Source organism: Stylophora pistillata, chromosome 5 (assembly GCF_964205215.1).
Source record: "Stylophora pistillata chromosome 5, jaStyPist1.2, whole genome shotgun sequence".
In the NCBI taxonomy this organism is placed as follows: Eukaryota; Metazoa; Cnidaria; class Anthozoa; order Scleractinia; family Pocilloporidae; genus Stylophora; species Stylophora pistillata.
In genome coordinates, this window is record NC_142523.1 from 15013725 (window position 1) to 15030423 (window position 16699).

At 38.1% G+C, this 16699-nt stretch overlaps 1 protein-coding gene and 1 long non-coding RNA gene across 3 annotated transcripts; one reads left to right on the forward strand and one right to left on the reverse strand.

Annotated features, from left to right (window-relative positions):
* The first annotated feature begins 3850 nt into the window (after positions 1-3850).
* LOC148730472 (uncharacterized) lies at positions 3851-5286 on the forward strand. The gene is made up of 2 exons (XR_016000964.1): positions 3851-4296; positions 5177-5286. It is a non-coding gene; the product is annotated as an uncharacterized LOC148730472 (long non-coding RNA).
* Positions 5287-6875: 1589 nt separating this feature from the next.
* On the reverse strand, positions 6876-15200 carry LOC111320910 (uncharacterized). 2 transcript variants are annotated; one of them, XM_088759428.1, is made up of 4 exons: positions 15062-15200; positions 14078-14164; positions 9439-12489; positions 6876-9059 (listed from the first exon to the last, which is right to left on the reverse strand). In XM_088759428.1, exons 2-4 carry the CDS (start codon positions 14161-14163, stop codon positions 8939-8941), a joined length of 3258 nt encoding a protein of 1085 aa, XP_088615554.1. In that variant the 5' UTR covers position 14164; positions 15062-15200; the 3' UTR covers positions 6876-8938. The 2 variants fall into 2 exon arrangements, with proteins under 2 accessions (XP_088615554.1, XP_088615553.1); XM_088759427.1 differs by lacking the exon at positions 15062-15200 and having other exon boundaries at positions 14078-15008.
* Positions 15201-16699: the final 1499 nt, after the last annotated feature.

The following is a 16699-nucleotide window of genomic DNA, read 5'->3' on the forward strand; positions in this document are numbered from 1 at the left end:
ATTAGTAATGATGATGTTCTGAAAAAGCAATATGAATGCCTGTCTACTCACAAGGAAAATTTGATTCTCAAAAAAAACAGACATTGAAATCGTAAATTAATCTTTTAGAGCAACAGGTGAATGCCAACAAAAACCTTTACAACTGCATTAAATGCAAATTTTTTTGGTTGCCGACACTGATTCATTTTAGATGAGGAATAGTGTAAGAAGTTCTCCAAAAGAAATACTTTGGGTAAATGTTGTTCTTGTATAATTTATTACGAAACATACACAATGTATTCTGTTCTCAAAATGTATTTTGACGTGATAAAACAGATTCTGGAGTCAAAATTAATTGATGTTTTTTTTTAACCAGAAAATGCTTAAATTTATCTGTGAATTTTTATTTTATGGAGAGTTAAATTACAAGCAAAACTGACTGCTTAAGGCAGAAATACAAAAAAAAAAATTGTCAGAAAAAGGTGTTGCAGATGTGGTCTCGGATGTCATCCTCTGTACCATGGAAGCAAACAAGAGTAGGCTGATCATTAGCCTCAGCATGGCCATCCAAAGGTTCGTATCTCATAATTGCAATGTTATGTAAAACTGCTTGTTCTATTGCCACTCATGTTCTTCTGTGGGCACTGTTGAACTCTTGCTGCTTGTCTCTTACTGGATTTAGGTTAGGGGTCATCAGGTATGGCTTACAAGGGTAACCACTGTCACCTAACAGTAAACCATCTCCCAGGGACTGGTGTTGGTTATTAAGTTGTTGTCCAATTCTTGAATATGAAGCTGTCATGAGTGCTGCCTGGCCATCATGCTACAATGTTAGTAAACATGCCGAAAATGAAACAGCAAATAAGTAATATGACCATTTCTTACCTATGATGTAGAAAATCTCATCTCAGTTTATTACAACAATGTCCTGCAAAGAGAAACAACAATAATTGTGTCTATGATAAACTGGGGTAACTGATTCAAATATTTAATTTACTTGCATAACCTTTTCATTATTTATTTAATTTGTTAATAAAAATTAACGGTAAAAAACTACGACGTTTCGAAGTCTGCATGACCTCATTATCAAGTAAAATGTTAAAACTGATGTAAAATTGTAGCTCAGAGATTATATACAAATAAAATGTGATAACTTCATTAGAATAATGAGCGTTCATTGTTATTGGTGTTTAGCATGTCAGATCGTGCAGTATATGTTTAAATAAATACTTTTGCACGTATTGAGTCAGACTGCGTGTTTAGCTTTGGTTTTTGTTCGCGAATGAATAGCATTTCGTGAATTAGGCAGTCCATTTTTCCGCGGCATTTCTTGAGAACGGAAAACATTTCCTCTAGGCTAGTGGACGCTACACTGTGGGCTTCTTTCAGATGCTTGCCAATGACAGAGGCTTTATGTTCTTCTATGCGTTGATGAAGATGGCGTGTGGTATAACCGATATAATCCGCATCGCACGAATCACATTTAAAAGTGTAAACAACGCATTGGTGGTTAATTAAAGCGGGCTTCTCTTCTTGTATCTTGAGCTTTCCCTCGATCTTACGACTCGTGAAAACTGGTTGTAGGTCAGTTCCGATTTTCCGGCCAAGATCTTTCAGCTGATGTCTTACTGTGTCGGCCGATTTTTGGTCTTTAAATGGTAAAGTTATTCTGACAGGTTTTTGTGTAGCCGCGTCAAGTTCAGTTGGGGTTTCGTGACGGCTTTGGATCGTAGAACTCGTGTACCAGGCGATAGCTGAGTTGATGAGTTTCACTGGGTACTTAAGGTTAGTAAACATCCGCTTGAGATGCTGGCATTCCTTCGTAAAAGATTCTTTCGTTGATGACAGGCGGTAAGCTCGGTTCAGCATTGTATTCAGCAGAGATCTTTTGTAACGCTGATCGACATGGCTCTGGTAATGTAAGAGCAGTCCTGTATCAGTTGGTTTATGATATACGCTTGTTGTCAGGTGGCAACCGTTTTTCTCAATCATCATACCGAGGAATGGAACTTGTTGTTTTCAGCAATTTCCATTGTGAACTGTATGGCAGGATGGCATTCGTTCAATGTTGAAAGGAAGGCTGTTGCGGCTTGAATATTTGGCATCGTGGCTAATGTGTCGTCGACGTACCTTTTGTTAGAAACTTGGTAACTTGTTGTTGCGATCCAGTTGTTCTTCAATGGAGCACAGGAAAACGTTTGCCATAAGGGGTCCCAGGGGCGAGCCCATGGCCACACCGTCCACCTGCTCGTAAATCAGCAGATCTTCGAAAGAAACTTTACGAAGACGTAATGACCAACCACACGAGCAAGATTGCAAGGTTAATCAACAAGGAATTTGACGTTGACGAACACATTACAAACATCTCATCGTACCGACTGTCATTCTTTGAAAAGTTAGTTCTCTGCCGTGGTTTGAAATTCTCCATCGCTCAACCTGTGCCAGCTCGTGATGTAAAAGCCAGCTTTGAAAAAGCTTACTGGTGACTTGAACCCACATTACCGGAGGACCAAAAAGAATTAGCCGCCGCGACTCTTCGCTCGATTGCCCTGAATTATATTCAAAGGAGAGGCCCAAGACCACCCAAAGCACTGCAACAAGCCATAAATCGTGATTAATTTTCCATATGTGTATTTGCAAACCAAACTCCACCCATACTATTTGAACCCAATGAATTTCATTCGTTTTTGTTTTTAAGAAAGTTTTCAATTGAGAACAGAATGTATGTGAACTGAATTGTTCAACAACATATTGACTCAGATCTTTTCCTTTTTATACCCTTAATTCCTACTCCAAAAATATTTTTATCACTACTCCTATATCCTGAATATGTGAAACTGCAATCTTGTAACTCCCAACAATGCATCCCCATAGCAGCTGGTTTGCCAGAAATCTCAATCTAAAACCTTCTCTCAGGGGAGTACTCCTCCCCGGCAAAGGTTATTTTACAAATTTTATGGAACACTAACTGTGATATTTTAGTATTTTACCTACCTTTGTGATTGCAAATTGCTTGCACATTTATGGAATGAAACCCTTTACGATTGACAAAATCGTTTTCGTTTTGATGCGGTGCCTGAACCTTGATGTGAGTGCCGTCAACACAGCCAATCACTCCAGGAAACCCCCCCTTGGTAAAAAAAAAACCGCTTTTGTTTTGAAGTCTCTCCTCTTCGGTCGATGGCCACTTGATGAAGTTTCCATGTTTCTGTGCAAGGGCAAGCGAAACTTGGCTGATTATTTGGGACACGGTTGACTTTGACAAGCCGAGAGTATCTTCAATAATTTAAAGAAAGCTTCCAGAGGCGAAAAAGCGCAACGCTACAAGGCATGGTTTTCGAGACGTATCTCTTTCGAGATCGTCGCGAAGGAGCTCAGACAAAAATTCTATAGACTCTCGACCAAAACGATATCGACCTCTCAATTCTTCATCTGTGAAATCGCACAAGGAAAAGTCGTCTGGTGGCCTAAATGCCCTTTCTTTCCTTCTTGGGGCCAGCATTAAGCCTAATCCGCCAAGCAATAAGTCGGCCATTTTGTTTTGTTTTGTTTGGGTAAAGTTTTCCCTAGATTAGTCAGTCAATCCACCTCGCTAGGTGTGTTAAAGTTAACCTTTAATTTAACCCTGGGATAGTGCTAATCGCACTTTCAGGAACAGAAAGTAATCATGGGTTAAATTTTATTCTTGGGTTAGGCCGATTTAATCGAGGGTTAGCGCTAATTAGCTTTCGAACAACCGGGGCCATATGAGTATTGGCTATTGTAGCAAAAACCCATTGAATGTATCAAATACCCACATGGATATTTGCTACCGTAGCAAAAACCCTCAATGGGTATTTTCTACCGTAGAAAATACCCACAAGAATCTCTTTCTCTCTCTCTCTCTCTCTCTCTCTCTCTCTCTCTCTCTCTCTCTCTCTTTAGATTGTTGTCTGCCTATTTGCTACCTTATCTCCTTTTCCTTTTTTTATTCATTAAAAAGGACTTAAGATATGTTTTTGGGATATAGACCTTTCATTTAAACATTCTTTTTCGTGGCCACATTGCAATGAAGAGAATTACGAGCATTGTGAAGAAAATATCGGGAATTTCATCAGACAGACGTAGCAAATACTCAGTCATAGGTACACGGACCCTAAAATAATTAGAAATTTTATATTTTTGATTATTCTAAAGGTCATTTACGAAAAGATATTTTCCACCAAAGCCCCCGTCGAGCTGAAATATTTTTTGTTCTTTCCCACGTCAATTTTTGAACCAAATCCTGTCTGAGGCTATGAAGTAAACTCGACCTTAAAGTTGAAGATTTTTTTGAAGGTACTGGAATCTTTTTTCCTCATAAATGTCCTTCTTTTCTTTATAACAAAATAATTTTTCCACATATGGCTTGCGCTTTGAAAGAAGAACTGCTTCCATTTTCGAATAATTCAATTTAGCACTTTTTGACGATTTATTTAGAAAAATGTATTTCGTAGCAAATACGCATTTAGTAGCAAATACCCACTTTCAGTTTTTTTGATTTTTCTTTAGAAAATGCGATGCATTGATGATGTAACACCCTCGCCATCGACTTTTAACGCAACATCGTACCAGAATGCACAACGCGTGATCAGTCAACGTCAGCATTTTTTCTTTTTTCATGTCAATAAACAAAATGGCGGAGATTGTTGACAGTGAGGCCGCTCCGGTCGAGACATTTATACCAGAAGTACATCTTGATAACAACGATAGGTGTAAACTCATCGCTTTCTACAAGGTGAGACTAATTTTATGGGACGTGTCCCTAAAATTGCCGAAGAAAGCAGCGAAAGAATAAAAAGAAACCGCTTTAAAAGACCGAAGGAGCACTTCGAATTCAACTTCACATTAGACGAGCTAGTAGGAGTGTGAAAAAGTCTGAGGGCATGTAAGCTGAGAGAGGTCATGAGAATTGGAGAAGATAAAGCAACATTCAGTGAAAGTATTTCAAATGTAGTTTCTGCGGAAATACTGACGTTGTTATTGATCGCGCGCGCAATGTTGCCTTAAAAATCGCCCCGTGTAACATACTGTTGTCGCAACAATGTTGCGTTAAAAGTTGTCTTGTGAAACATGGATTTAAAATCGCCGTTAAAAATTGTCGTTAAAAATCGTCCCGTGTGACATCATCTTAAGAGAATAGATAAGAGAAAGGGTAAGGTAATCTTTATTTTGCCAGGATGGCCCATTCAGCAACGAGGGTGATATCCAAAGGGGTCCTAGACAAGAGAGCGGACAAGTAACACGCCCTAAACGAAGAAAAAATAAAACATTTTCCTTTCATAGTTATTTTTAGTCTCATGTTAAATCTTTAGTCTTCCTCTTTTGTTAGATAAGTTTAAGGCTTGCGTTGTTTCATTGAGTCTTCCTTCGTCTTTTGTTACTTTTTTAGCTTAGATGTTTTGATGAGTAATGCCCTTTAATGAGCTTTAATGCTCTTTAGTGGTTTTATGCTTTTAAATTCTTAAATATCCGTGTGTCTTGTAACTGAACTTATAAATCACATGATCTACCCCGTGAGTAAGAGATCATATAAACTTAATATTACTGGTCAGAATACAAAGGAGTCCCTCTTAACCACCCAGTGAATGAAAAGGTGACAAAGCTATTGGACCACACGGAAGTGGCTAAGGTAGAGAAAGCATACCTCGTGCAGCGTTTATACAGACAGGGTTCATAAATTTTGCAACCGCATAGAGCTCTTTCGATGACGTTACGCCTTTCGTTTACACGTCGCCGATCAAGACCACTACTGACACTAGCTTGTTTCGAGGAGCTTTTTCAAAACGATTTGCTTTCGTTCGTCGCTTAAGCGGCGATGCCATATTCACCCCCAGTTTGACACACTGTATAAGGTTCTTGCTCGATTGCTTGACGAGAGACTGCCTCCTTTCCTCATTCCTTCTCATTACCAACATGATAATTTGCCTGAAAATAATTCAGGCTTGAACGAGATTTGAAGTAAGTGTACTCCGCAGTACAAACATATGAATTTCATATATTCACTTCAGTATAGTTCTAGTTTGTACTTACTAATTTTACTTATATATTATATCGAATTTGTCAGTTGCGTTCAGGCCAGCACTTAATATTTGACCCACTTAGAAGAAAAGAACAGAAAAAGTATAGAAAAGTACATCATTCAGTGTAAAAACATTCGTCTGATTCATTGTTATGAAATTTCACCTGGAGGAAGTTTGCAAAGTAAGTTGAGAGATCGATGCACCAACAAAGGCCAACATACCAACATTTTTTCTTTAAATATCATTTGACAATATCTCCTAGAGCGACGCACGAATTACAGCATGCCAGTTACCAATAGCATCAGCAATACAAGAAATAGGGAGATGATTGATGTCCAAGGGACGCGTAGAGAACCATAGTTTCCTTTCCCGATAACGGCTCCATTTAATAGGGAAATGATCAAATGTCCAGATATTTTTTAATTTTTCAATTCTGCCAATTAAATTAAACGTTTGTAACTATTTAGTACATACTTAAATGCGATCTGTTTTCGCTAAATCAGTATATCACAAAGTGAATGGATGGATAGATACCCGAAAACAATAAAGTAGGAAGTGGTATGTTTGATGTAACTGGTAAAGTCCTGTCTTCTCAGACAGAGAAATCGTTCCAGTGCGAATAAGGAGAGGGTAATGATAATGATAAATAGGCTACCTTGTAAATACTCTCTACTTATCCCGAACAAAGGAGCGAAGTCGAGGTTGAGGGAAAAAAAAAAAGAAAATTCAAATAATTCCCCTGAACCTCGACTTGGATCTTTTGTTTAGGATCAGTGAAGCGTAATTCGAAACTAGCTCATAACGTCTTCTATCAGGCAGATGCAAGATAGAAGTAAAACATCATGAAATAAAGAATTATCCAAGTAAAACGTTTTTTATTCGTTAATAATTTTATAACATAAGCTTCAAAAAGGACCCCACGGCCAGGCGGTCAGGAAGGGTACAATAAAAATGTGTGATAGCTGTTCAAAAACGTATTAATGGTTGACTATGTCCTTAACGCTGACCTCAGATTAAAAAAGAGTACAAAAAGGAAGCCATGCCTAGCTACAATTCGGAAAACACGTAGGGACGGTCAAGCTAATGACCTACAACAGAGATAAGTCCCATGTAGTGTTTAAACGAACGAACTAGTCGCAGTGACCGACTGCTTTGGTTAATGATCAGTTTACCTTTATTTTGTCGTAAGGACTGGTCGCAAAAACAGTTTACAAGACTGGACAATCAAAATTTCATAGGAAAATATTAGATATGTATAATCAAAAAGTTCAACGATGTACAAAACGTACTACACTTGAACTAAGCACTTAAGGTTAACTCTTAGATTAAAACGTATTTAAAGTTAACTATGGTCAACAACAACCTTTTTCTAACATGAGCCTCGAAAAGAACACCAAGGCCAGAGACAGCCGGAATTTGTATAATCCCAATGTTCAATGATGTTTTGTATAATTCAATGTTCAATGATGTTTTGTATAATCCCAATGTTCAATGATGTAAAAACGCACTAAACATCAACTTCATACTATAAGTAAATTTTTGGTACAAAAAGTACTAAAAGTTAACTATGATTAACTATTTTTTTTAACAATCTTTGAAAAGGACACCAAGGTCAGGCATAAAGAATGTATATAATCAAAATGTTCAATGATCTACAAAGCGTATTAAACATTAACTATATACTAAAAGTAAATTTTTAGTACATAATGAACTAAAAGCTAACTATGGTTAACGATTTTTTTAACATAAACCTTGAAAATGACACAAAGGCCTGACAGTAAGAATTTGTTTAATAAAAATGTTAATTGATGATGTAAAAACTAACCTGTACTACAGGTTAACTACACGTACTAGAAGTTAAGTTTTGCTTTTTCGAAGTGATTATAAATTGTGTCCAAAATAATGCTCGCGTTTATTAAAAACGTCATAACAAAAGAAGAGGCTATTCCAGCCTAACGATAGTGTAAAAGTTACACTCGTTAGTTAATTTTGTTGTAATCGGCTTTAAGGTGCACTTCAGTGATCCTTAATCGTATAGACGATCTGTTGCGCATTCACTGAACGACGCTGTCAGGTAGCTATCGAAAAGCATTTATTGCTGTCGCTGTCAGGGAACTAAAAAGGTCTTTAAACTCAATGTTAACGATCGGCATATTGTTCAGTTCAGGCCGAATTAACCTATGTTGTAGGCATTCCTTTAGTAGTCAAGAGCATAGTTTTTGATCTGTTACGTTACACGGCCTTAATGATACTATCAGATTTAAACCGTCCTTTGGTTCTTATAAGTGCAAGCCGGTATTGTAGACGACCTGCGCAATCGTTAACGACGCTGTCAGGTAACAATTAAAACTGACTCTTTAACTCACTCAAAGCCGAAGAAGCCCACATATACGGTTACTTAACTATGCACGCCTTTGCTCTTATTTTTAAAAACAACGTTTTTGATCCATTATTTGGGCTTAATAATACTATCAGGGTACACCCGTTATTTAGTTGCGTCTAGGTATAATAAGTAGAAAGCAACCTTTAGTTATTGATAATCGCGTGGGAGATATAGTGCGATTAATTAACGACGTTATCAGGGAACTAGTGATTATTCTAACCCACATTTTACCGTCGTCATTTTTGTTTCTTATAACATTCTGGAGCGTTTTAGTAATTGACAACAGTGTTGAACTGATGCCTATTCATTAATGATGCTGTTAGGTAACTAAGGAAAAGACTTTTAACACACTCCGATAAAAGCAAACCTAACTAGCAAGAAAACACCCCTGTAGACTTTGAATATAAAAGGAAACGCAACTAAATAACAAGTGTTACTCTGATACTATGACACATACTCCATAACTATGGAGAAAGTATGCACGATAAAATGGTAACTCCCCTGGCTCAGTAACCATTAGGTATTTAGTCGTGATTCACTTCCTCTTTACTTTACTTTCCCGCGCCATTTTTCTGACCTTGTCTGCTAATCGCTGTTTTGTTCTCATTTCTTCTTCCTGATCCTCTCTTCCTGACAACAGCTCGAGTTCCAGTGACCTAAAAAAAACGTTGTCAACACTGTCTTAAGCTGCCCTGTGTATAATCTCAACTTAAACTTCTATTTTTTTTTTTATAACTATTAAATAATCTCCTCCTTGATGTCCACACAACTAATTTTACAGCCCTCATGAGTATATGATTAAGCAATTTAAGCAGTAAATTAATTACGCAGCCTGATGATCATTTAATCAGTCTATTTCACTAATTGTAATGTATAACCTTTTCATCTGTGAGATCACGAGGGGTCTTTAGGTATGTTATATGCCTTATTGTTTCCTGCTAATGAACTCCCGTTACTTCCCTTGTTTACCATCTTTCCTTCTTTTGCATTTATGTTTGTAGGATTTTTTTGTGCATGACAAACAAGTACAATTACCTTTTGTCGCCTTTCACCCGCTGCCAGACGACTTCTTTCTTGATAGCGTTAGCTTCAATAAGGTCTTTGGTTAATTTGAAAAGATGGGTTGCCTGCTCTTCCGTGAATTTTTTCCATAACCTTGAAGATTGAGCAGATACCGAGCCTGTGATGTGCGATATGGATGACGGCGCAGCTTCTGGTTGGGCTGAATCAAGATACCTCTTGACTTTCGCTTCAGCAGACTCTATGTCAGATGGGGGCTCGCAACCTTTCATGTGTTCTTCTCTTAGTCTCCGGAGCTTTAAGACCACAGCCTTCAAGGGGCGTTCCTCCAGAAGCGTTGTTGTTGTTAGTTTTTCCTTCACGTTGGCCTCCTCGATAGCGCCTGTCTCGAGGTCTTGTTTAAATAGCTCCTTCAGATGTTCCGTTTCCTCCCTCTTCCACGGCTTTGGGACTGCTTTAGTCTCCTTGGGATCATTCTGTGGCTGATGAACGTTGCTTGATTTGAGGGCAACAAGTTTGCTCACTGCCCTTCGGCCAAGGTCAGTTTCGACAAGCTTATCGTGGACACGATAATACCTGGCCTGTGTCAGGGTCTTATGCTGGGCTAGGGCAGCGAGATGATCCTTTTCATCTGGCATGTGGACATGCATACCAGTAGCAAGAGACTTCCGTATAATTGTGGCAGATATTCTTCCCTCTGTCACAATCCCCTCTCTCTGGAAAGTTCGCCATACCGACGTTGATACCTGCGAAGATGTTAGGAGCATCCCGTTGCTTGAAATGAATAGTTGTTCAACCTGTGGGGTAGCTGCCGTGAACTGGCTTCGTACAGTTCTTAGGTACATGTCCATCATTTTGTACAAATCGTCATATACCCAGATAACCGCAGAACCATACTGGTCAGCTGTTTTGTGGTTACTAACAAGAATTCTGTAACGAGCCTGGTCTTCGTCTGTACCCGAGTGATAAACGGCGTCCTTGAATTCAGCTACGGTCATGTTTGCAATGACCCCACTTCTTCCACTATTGTCGATGACGAGACGAGTCATCAACCAATCCCTTACTTCGCAGTGAGTTTTGTCGCTGATTATCCTTTGAACCTCGGCCCCCTGACTGGTTTCCTTTGACGAATTGCCAAGCTGTTTTACTGCATTTATTCGCTGATCACCATGGCAGATTTGGTAGAGATTTTCACTGGTGATCAGTTTCTTAAAATCTTCCTCGTGCTTCTGAAGCTTTCTTCTCAGAACTTTCTTCTTTTGGGCCGATGACCAGGAAGACATCAGATCCCGGCGGGCGTTTAACATGTCAACGCTTACTTCAGACATGTCGGGTTTGCGTTCTTGCGTCAAAAATTTATAAAATAAACGCAAACTCATAAGATATGAGCGCACAGTTCCAGGTTGGTACTTGGAAACAGCATATGACAACCATTGCTTCAACAGAGTTACTCCTTCTTTTCCAGGAAGCAAGAGCAGGTACACGGGTGGTTTTGGATTGTCGTGTCTGACTTCCGTTTCATTCATCTGAAGCCTCTTTATGACGCTTAAAACCTGAGATTTGTACTGCTGCGCCATTTTTTCGCTTCGATATCCTCCGTCTACGTCCGTCAACCATTCATAGAACTCTGTCAGCAGTGTTCCCGTGCTTAGGTCAACGCCTCCAGGTTGGCCTTCGGTCTTGCTGTTATCGTTTTCACTGATTTCACAGTCGCTTGGGACCCAGTTTGTGTCCAATGCTTCGTCGTTATCGCTCTCATCTCCATCAAGTGCTTCATGAAATGCCTCATACATGCTATCTTCGTTGACTCGCGCCAGTTCCTCAGCAGACTCGAGCTCACTCTTGAAGGTATGGCCTTGAGCTATTCTTCTACTTTTAAACTGTTTTACCGTTTCGCGCCAGTCTTCGTCATTATCAAGGAATGATCCTTCGTTGATTTTGTCCTCGCCAATTACCTCAATTAGCTCAGTCAATAGTCCCTCGCATTCTTGAGAGAGAGAGGAGGAAGAGATTGATGTGATTGATTGTGTCGAGGTATCTGGATCCGACTCTTCGCTACAGAGGTAATCAGGATCTAATTTTCGACTCTCCTCACTGTCTGAGATCTCAACACATTCAAAATCTTCGTTCTTGTTACGAGTATTTGCATTCTCTTCTTCGCTGTAAATCTCTTCTTCCCACTTGTCCTCTGTATCATTATCGAAACTTTCCTTGTGGTTGCTCTCCATTATGTCTCCTTTGCATTCTGCATTCAAACCTTCGGTCACTAGCTTCCTGTATTTTTTGTCACTGTCGACAAGGTCATCACTGGTACTGTCACTGGTTCTTGCATTTTGTTTCTTGGCTCTAGCTCTTGTTTTTTCAACTTCATTCTTTTTCCACGCCTTGTGTGCAAGCCTGTCATACTCTTCGTCACTGTCTTCTTTACTACGTTTCTTTTCTCTAGTTTTCTCTTCTCTACTTCTTATTTTGCCCTGTGCCCTTCTTCCTAATTCTTCATAATCTTGGTCGCTGTACATGTCGTTGTCTTCTGGGTCGCATTTCATATTTTGTTCATTAGAATTGTCAGCTTCATCGCATGCATCATACTCCTCGTTAAGGTTTCCTTTAAAGTTTTTCTTATCAGATGTGGCCTGTTCATTCGTCCGCGCTCTTTGTTTTCTTTGCCTTTTTAAGTACGAATTCACCTTTGAGAGTGACGCTCGTGGGGCTTGCGCTAATGCCTTGACATATGCTGAGGACTTTGGTTTCAGATTGTGAATTCCACTTTGAAGATGTTTATCAAGCTGGAAAATAGGCGTCTTGGACATCTTGCATGGTGAGAGGGGGCAGAATTTTACTCGCCGATTGGGTGCCTTTTTCTCCCCAGTGAAATAACCATCAAGCTTACGACGCATTTTTGTGATGCCATGCACTTCTTTCTGATGGCGACTAAGATTTTTTACACTTCGCTTACACTTTTTACAAATCCTAGAGATCCTCGCGGGGCGCTTGGCATTGGAGGATGGTGAAATACCATTATCTGCAGAGGTCGAAGGAACTTCTTTGCGGTCCTTTTCATTGACACTATTAATTGGAAAAAATGAGGGTAAAAGAAAAAAGTTAAAAACGAGCACTAAGCGCATGCAGCTCGAAAATAAAACATTAAAACGTTAAGAAACTAAAAATATATATGTATTGTGGAACATTTTTTTGTTGTTGTTGTTGTTCGTCCGTGTCTCTTCGTGAAGTGAGAGACATTCTTTTAAAGGGTCATGTAATGAGAATAATTTGCGATGTTAAAGACGTGGTGATAGTCAAGGCGCGCGAGGCGTAACGATGTACGTGATAATGACAGAAGAGTAAATAATCATTTGCTAGACACAATTCTAAAATGTTTACTTTCAAGTTTTCAAAGAAAAGGCAAAAACGTAGTGGAGTTGCCATTAATGATTAAGCTTGAAGGAAGTGTACAGCTTATTCGGACTTATAAAAGTCCCTCACTAAAACTGGCTCGTTGTGGTAACACATTTATAGCTACACCTTAATTTAAAAAGTTTTATTAGTGTTATCTAGTCATATGATTGAACATGTAACAAATCAGTTACCTTGCCATAGGAATATAACGAAGCACTTTAACAAAATTTACGCGAAGTTTATTAAAATTCAGTTCCATGTACAGTAATGTTTTTTTTTCTTTCACAAAATTAACGCGAATTTTTGAAATTAAAATTGAAATTAAAACCTTGCGTGGTATACATCAAGTGTTTTACTTGTGAGAGGAATTTTTTGTGTACACTCTCCCCTCTGTGTATTCTGAAAAAAAGGCCACTCGCGTTATTTCACGCTATTAAAAAGTAGTCAACAGTGCTATTCCAGAATTTTGATTGGTTATAGGTATTTCATATACCATGGACCACATTTATAGTAGGTTTACGCATCAGTTAGAACAGCATGGGAGCTAGGATAAGGCCCTTTTTATATGGTCTCGGGTACCTGAGACAACCCTCCTTACCGAGACAACTTTATCGAGCGTTTATATGAGAAAAAGTTGTCCCTCCTAGTCGGGTTAAAATTAACACTACTTAATTATTCATAAAGCATTTCAGTATTCAAATTTCTAGATATCATTCTTCGTTTGAGTTTCTTTCATTCGATTAGTGTGGGCTTTGTTGAGCTCATTCTACTTTTGTAACGTAAATTTGTGCTTTAAAAGCTGAAACTTCGAAAATACGTGACTCTCGACACGCCGTGAATTGTTCCGGGTAGGCGAGCCTAAGTGTCAAAGTGTGAGAAAAAGTTGTACCTCTTGCCAGGGTTACCCTAACTGCCTGCCCTACCTGTCTCGCCCCCCGTCAGATCATATAAACGGTTGGTAGAATCTTTCACAGATTGTACTAAAAAATTACCTCGCCTAGGGTCACTCGGGGGAAGGGTTGTCTCGGGTACCCGAGACCATATAAACAGGTACCAACTCACTTCTTTTCTTTATTCCGCTCGCGCTTTTTCGATACGAGATACTTATAGCCATCTTGGTGCAACGCCCGTCATTGGCAATCCACCATATACATCTCAGGCCTTACTGGAATTTCCCTGTATCAAGGAAGCTTATCACACGATAACTAGGCGGCCTCTACTTGAACATGGCCTGAAGGCAATGCAAGTAAACTCTTACCTCGTAGAGTGATTTACATTGGTGGACGTTGACGCGCCATTATCGGCGGGGGAAGAAGTAAATCCTGCGTTGTCCATTTCATTCATACTATAATGGAAAAATATGGTAAAAAGAGAAACGTTAAATGACAGGCTATTAACAATACGCCTTGGAGCTAACAAACACAGGTTGTAGTTATCAACTGTTCCCGACTTGCGGTACGTTGAAGAGTTGAACAAGTCTTTTGTTTCGCTTTGTGGCTCCTTTTAATAATTTTTTTTTGTTTGTCTAAACAAATCATAAATATCTATGGGAAAAGTAATATTTCTCTAAATCTTAGCGCTAGTACCTAGTTCTTATTGTTGAAAAAATTATTTCTGTTTGAAAACTATACTATTTAAAGAGGAGGTGCGCTATTTAGTATTTGCGCTATTTATCTATCTAGTTACATTATAATTAGTCACGCTGACTGCTGGGGCCATGCTTTCCGGTTTGTGGAAGAATGCGTAATTTCATGAAATTTTCGCTGCCTTTTTATAGTAGCCTAAATGACGGCAGAGGTCAAGAAACGGTTATTTTAAAACTGAATTGATCTAAATATTGTAAAGAAATGTCTAGCGACAGCAAAATCTATGATTACGTCCGTTATTAGAATTACGCATATGTACAAACGGGCTACTGCGTGTATTTTAAATTCAACATTTTCTTTGTGATGGCAATACTACCTTTCGATTAAACGTAACATATTTACGAACTGTAAGCACCTAATAGTGCCAATACAAGAAGAAATAACTGATTATATCATCGCAGAATGCAAGACATTCGTGCCAAGTCTTTAGTAGCTAAAAGTTGAAGTTTTAAAGTAAAATTTGTCATCCAAACATCTGATCATGACAGATCACAAACATAAAATATATAAAGCAAACCTCCAGAGACAACGCGGCAGTTAAAGTAGGTTAATGAAGACACATTAAAGTACTATAGAAGATAAAAGATACTACAAACCTCTTTAAGCAGCGTGCAGAAGGATTCACGTGCGTCTTTCCGGTTTACGTGGCTCACATAACGTCACGTAACGCAATCTCATGACATCTCATAACACGATACATTGGGCTTTAAGCGTACGAGTCTCCCAGATAAAGTAGCGTAAAGTGGTTTCTTAGTGCATACATTCAGTTAAAAAGGTACAGGGTTTCTGTTAAAATGTATCTATAGTTTTATTATTGATATACAAAACACAAGTACATCACGATAGGACTCAATGCACTTCACACGAAGTGAAACGTGGAGCCTTAAATGAATAGGCAACAGGTAAAAGGCTTACAATTATTAATATAAAGATTTGAAAATAGAAACATATACGCATTTGTGGTACGACTATCTGCTACTGTAGCAAATACGCATTCGTGGTAGCAAATACGCACTATGCGTATTTGCTACGGTAGCAAATACTCATTTGTGGTATCAAATACGCAGTGTGAGTATTTGCTACGGTAGCAAATACGAGGTGAGTATTTGCTACGGTAGCAAATACGCATTTGTGGTAGCAAATACGCAGAGCAATCTAACTCTCTCTCTCTCTCTCTCTCTCTCTCTCTATAAGACTTTATTTATTGAGGATAGCACGTGATAGTGCACAAACACTAATAAACTTGTGGTCCTCTTAAATACAATAAATATATAAATGCAAATACAATAGAATCATTAATATATTGGAAAAAAAAAAAAAAAAAAAAAAAAAAGATTACAAATATAAATAGAAATTTAGCTAATTACAAATAATATTTAATTGATAAAATATATAATACAAGATAATATAAACAAGTAAGAATATATAAAACTACTATCAATAAAATTTACCGATTAAAATGAGCTAAGCATGATTTGTCATCATAATAATATTTAAATACGTTGTCTTTAAAGGCCTTAAGTGTATTAGACTTTTTTAATTCAAGCTTTAACTGATTCCATAATTTTATGGCAGAAACTAGAAAAGTTTTCCCTCCTTCTCTAGCCCTTTTAAACTTAGGTAATAAAAAGTTGTATTTACAAAATCTAGTGTTGCGTGAATGTACTGAACTTAATAATCTTAAGCTATCATTAAGATAATTAGGTACACAATAATTAATCCTTTTAAATAGTATTGAACATTTAGCTATCTTAGTAGAGTTATAAAATGGTATCCACTTTAAACGATTGAATAGCATAACTGATGAACTACGTAGTTCAGCATCTAATAAAACCCTAGCAGCTCTCTTTTGTAGCCTAAGTATTCTTAAAAGAGATTCATTAGAGCAAAGTGACTGCCATGCAACATTGGCATAATCAAATAATGGCTTAATCAAACTATTATAAAATAAAAGTCTTTGGTTAAATGGTAAACAAAGTTTGATCTTATTCAAAATTCCAATTCTTTGTGAAATTTTTTTGCACAGTCTGTCAACATAAGTGTTCATTGATAAATCGTGGTCAATGTCTATACCAAGAAGTTTAGCTGAGGGTACTTGTTCCAATGATACACCATTCATAGTTTTAAGAGATAAATTATAACCATCTGGAAGTTTCTTCCCAAGGCGTTTGCCTGTGACCAGTAGTGTTTTAGTCTTTTTTTCATTGAGAGGAAGTTTATTGGTGTGCGTCCAG

Excerpts from the sequence above, each read along its gene's own strand:
- LOC111320910 (XM_088759428.1), bottom strand. The coding sequence starts at position 14,163 with ATGAATGAAATGGACAACGCAGGATTTACTTCTTCCCCCGCCGATAAT. Across the intron at positions 12,490-14,077 it reads AATGTAAATCACTCTACGAG|TGTCAATGAAAAGGACCGCA; the intron begins GTAAGAGTTTAC and ends TCCAATTAATAG. Across the intron at positions 9,060-9,438 it reads CGGGTGAAAGGCGACAAAAG|GTCACTGGAACTCGAGCTGT; the intron begins GTAATTGTACTT and ends CGTTTTTTTTAG.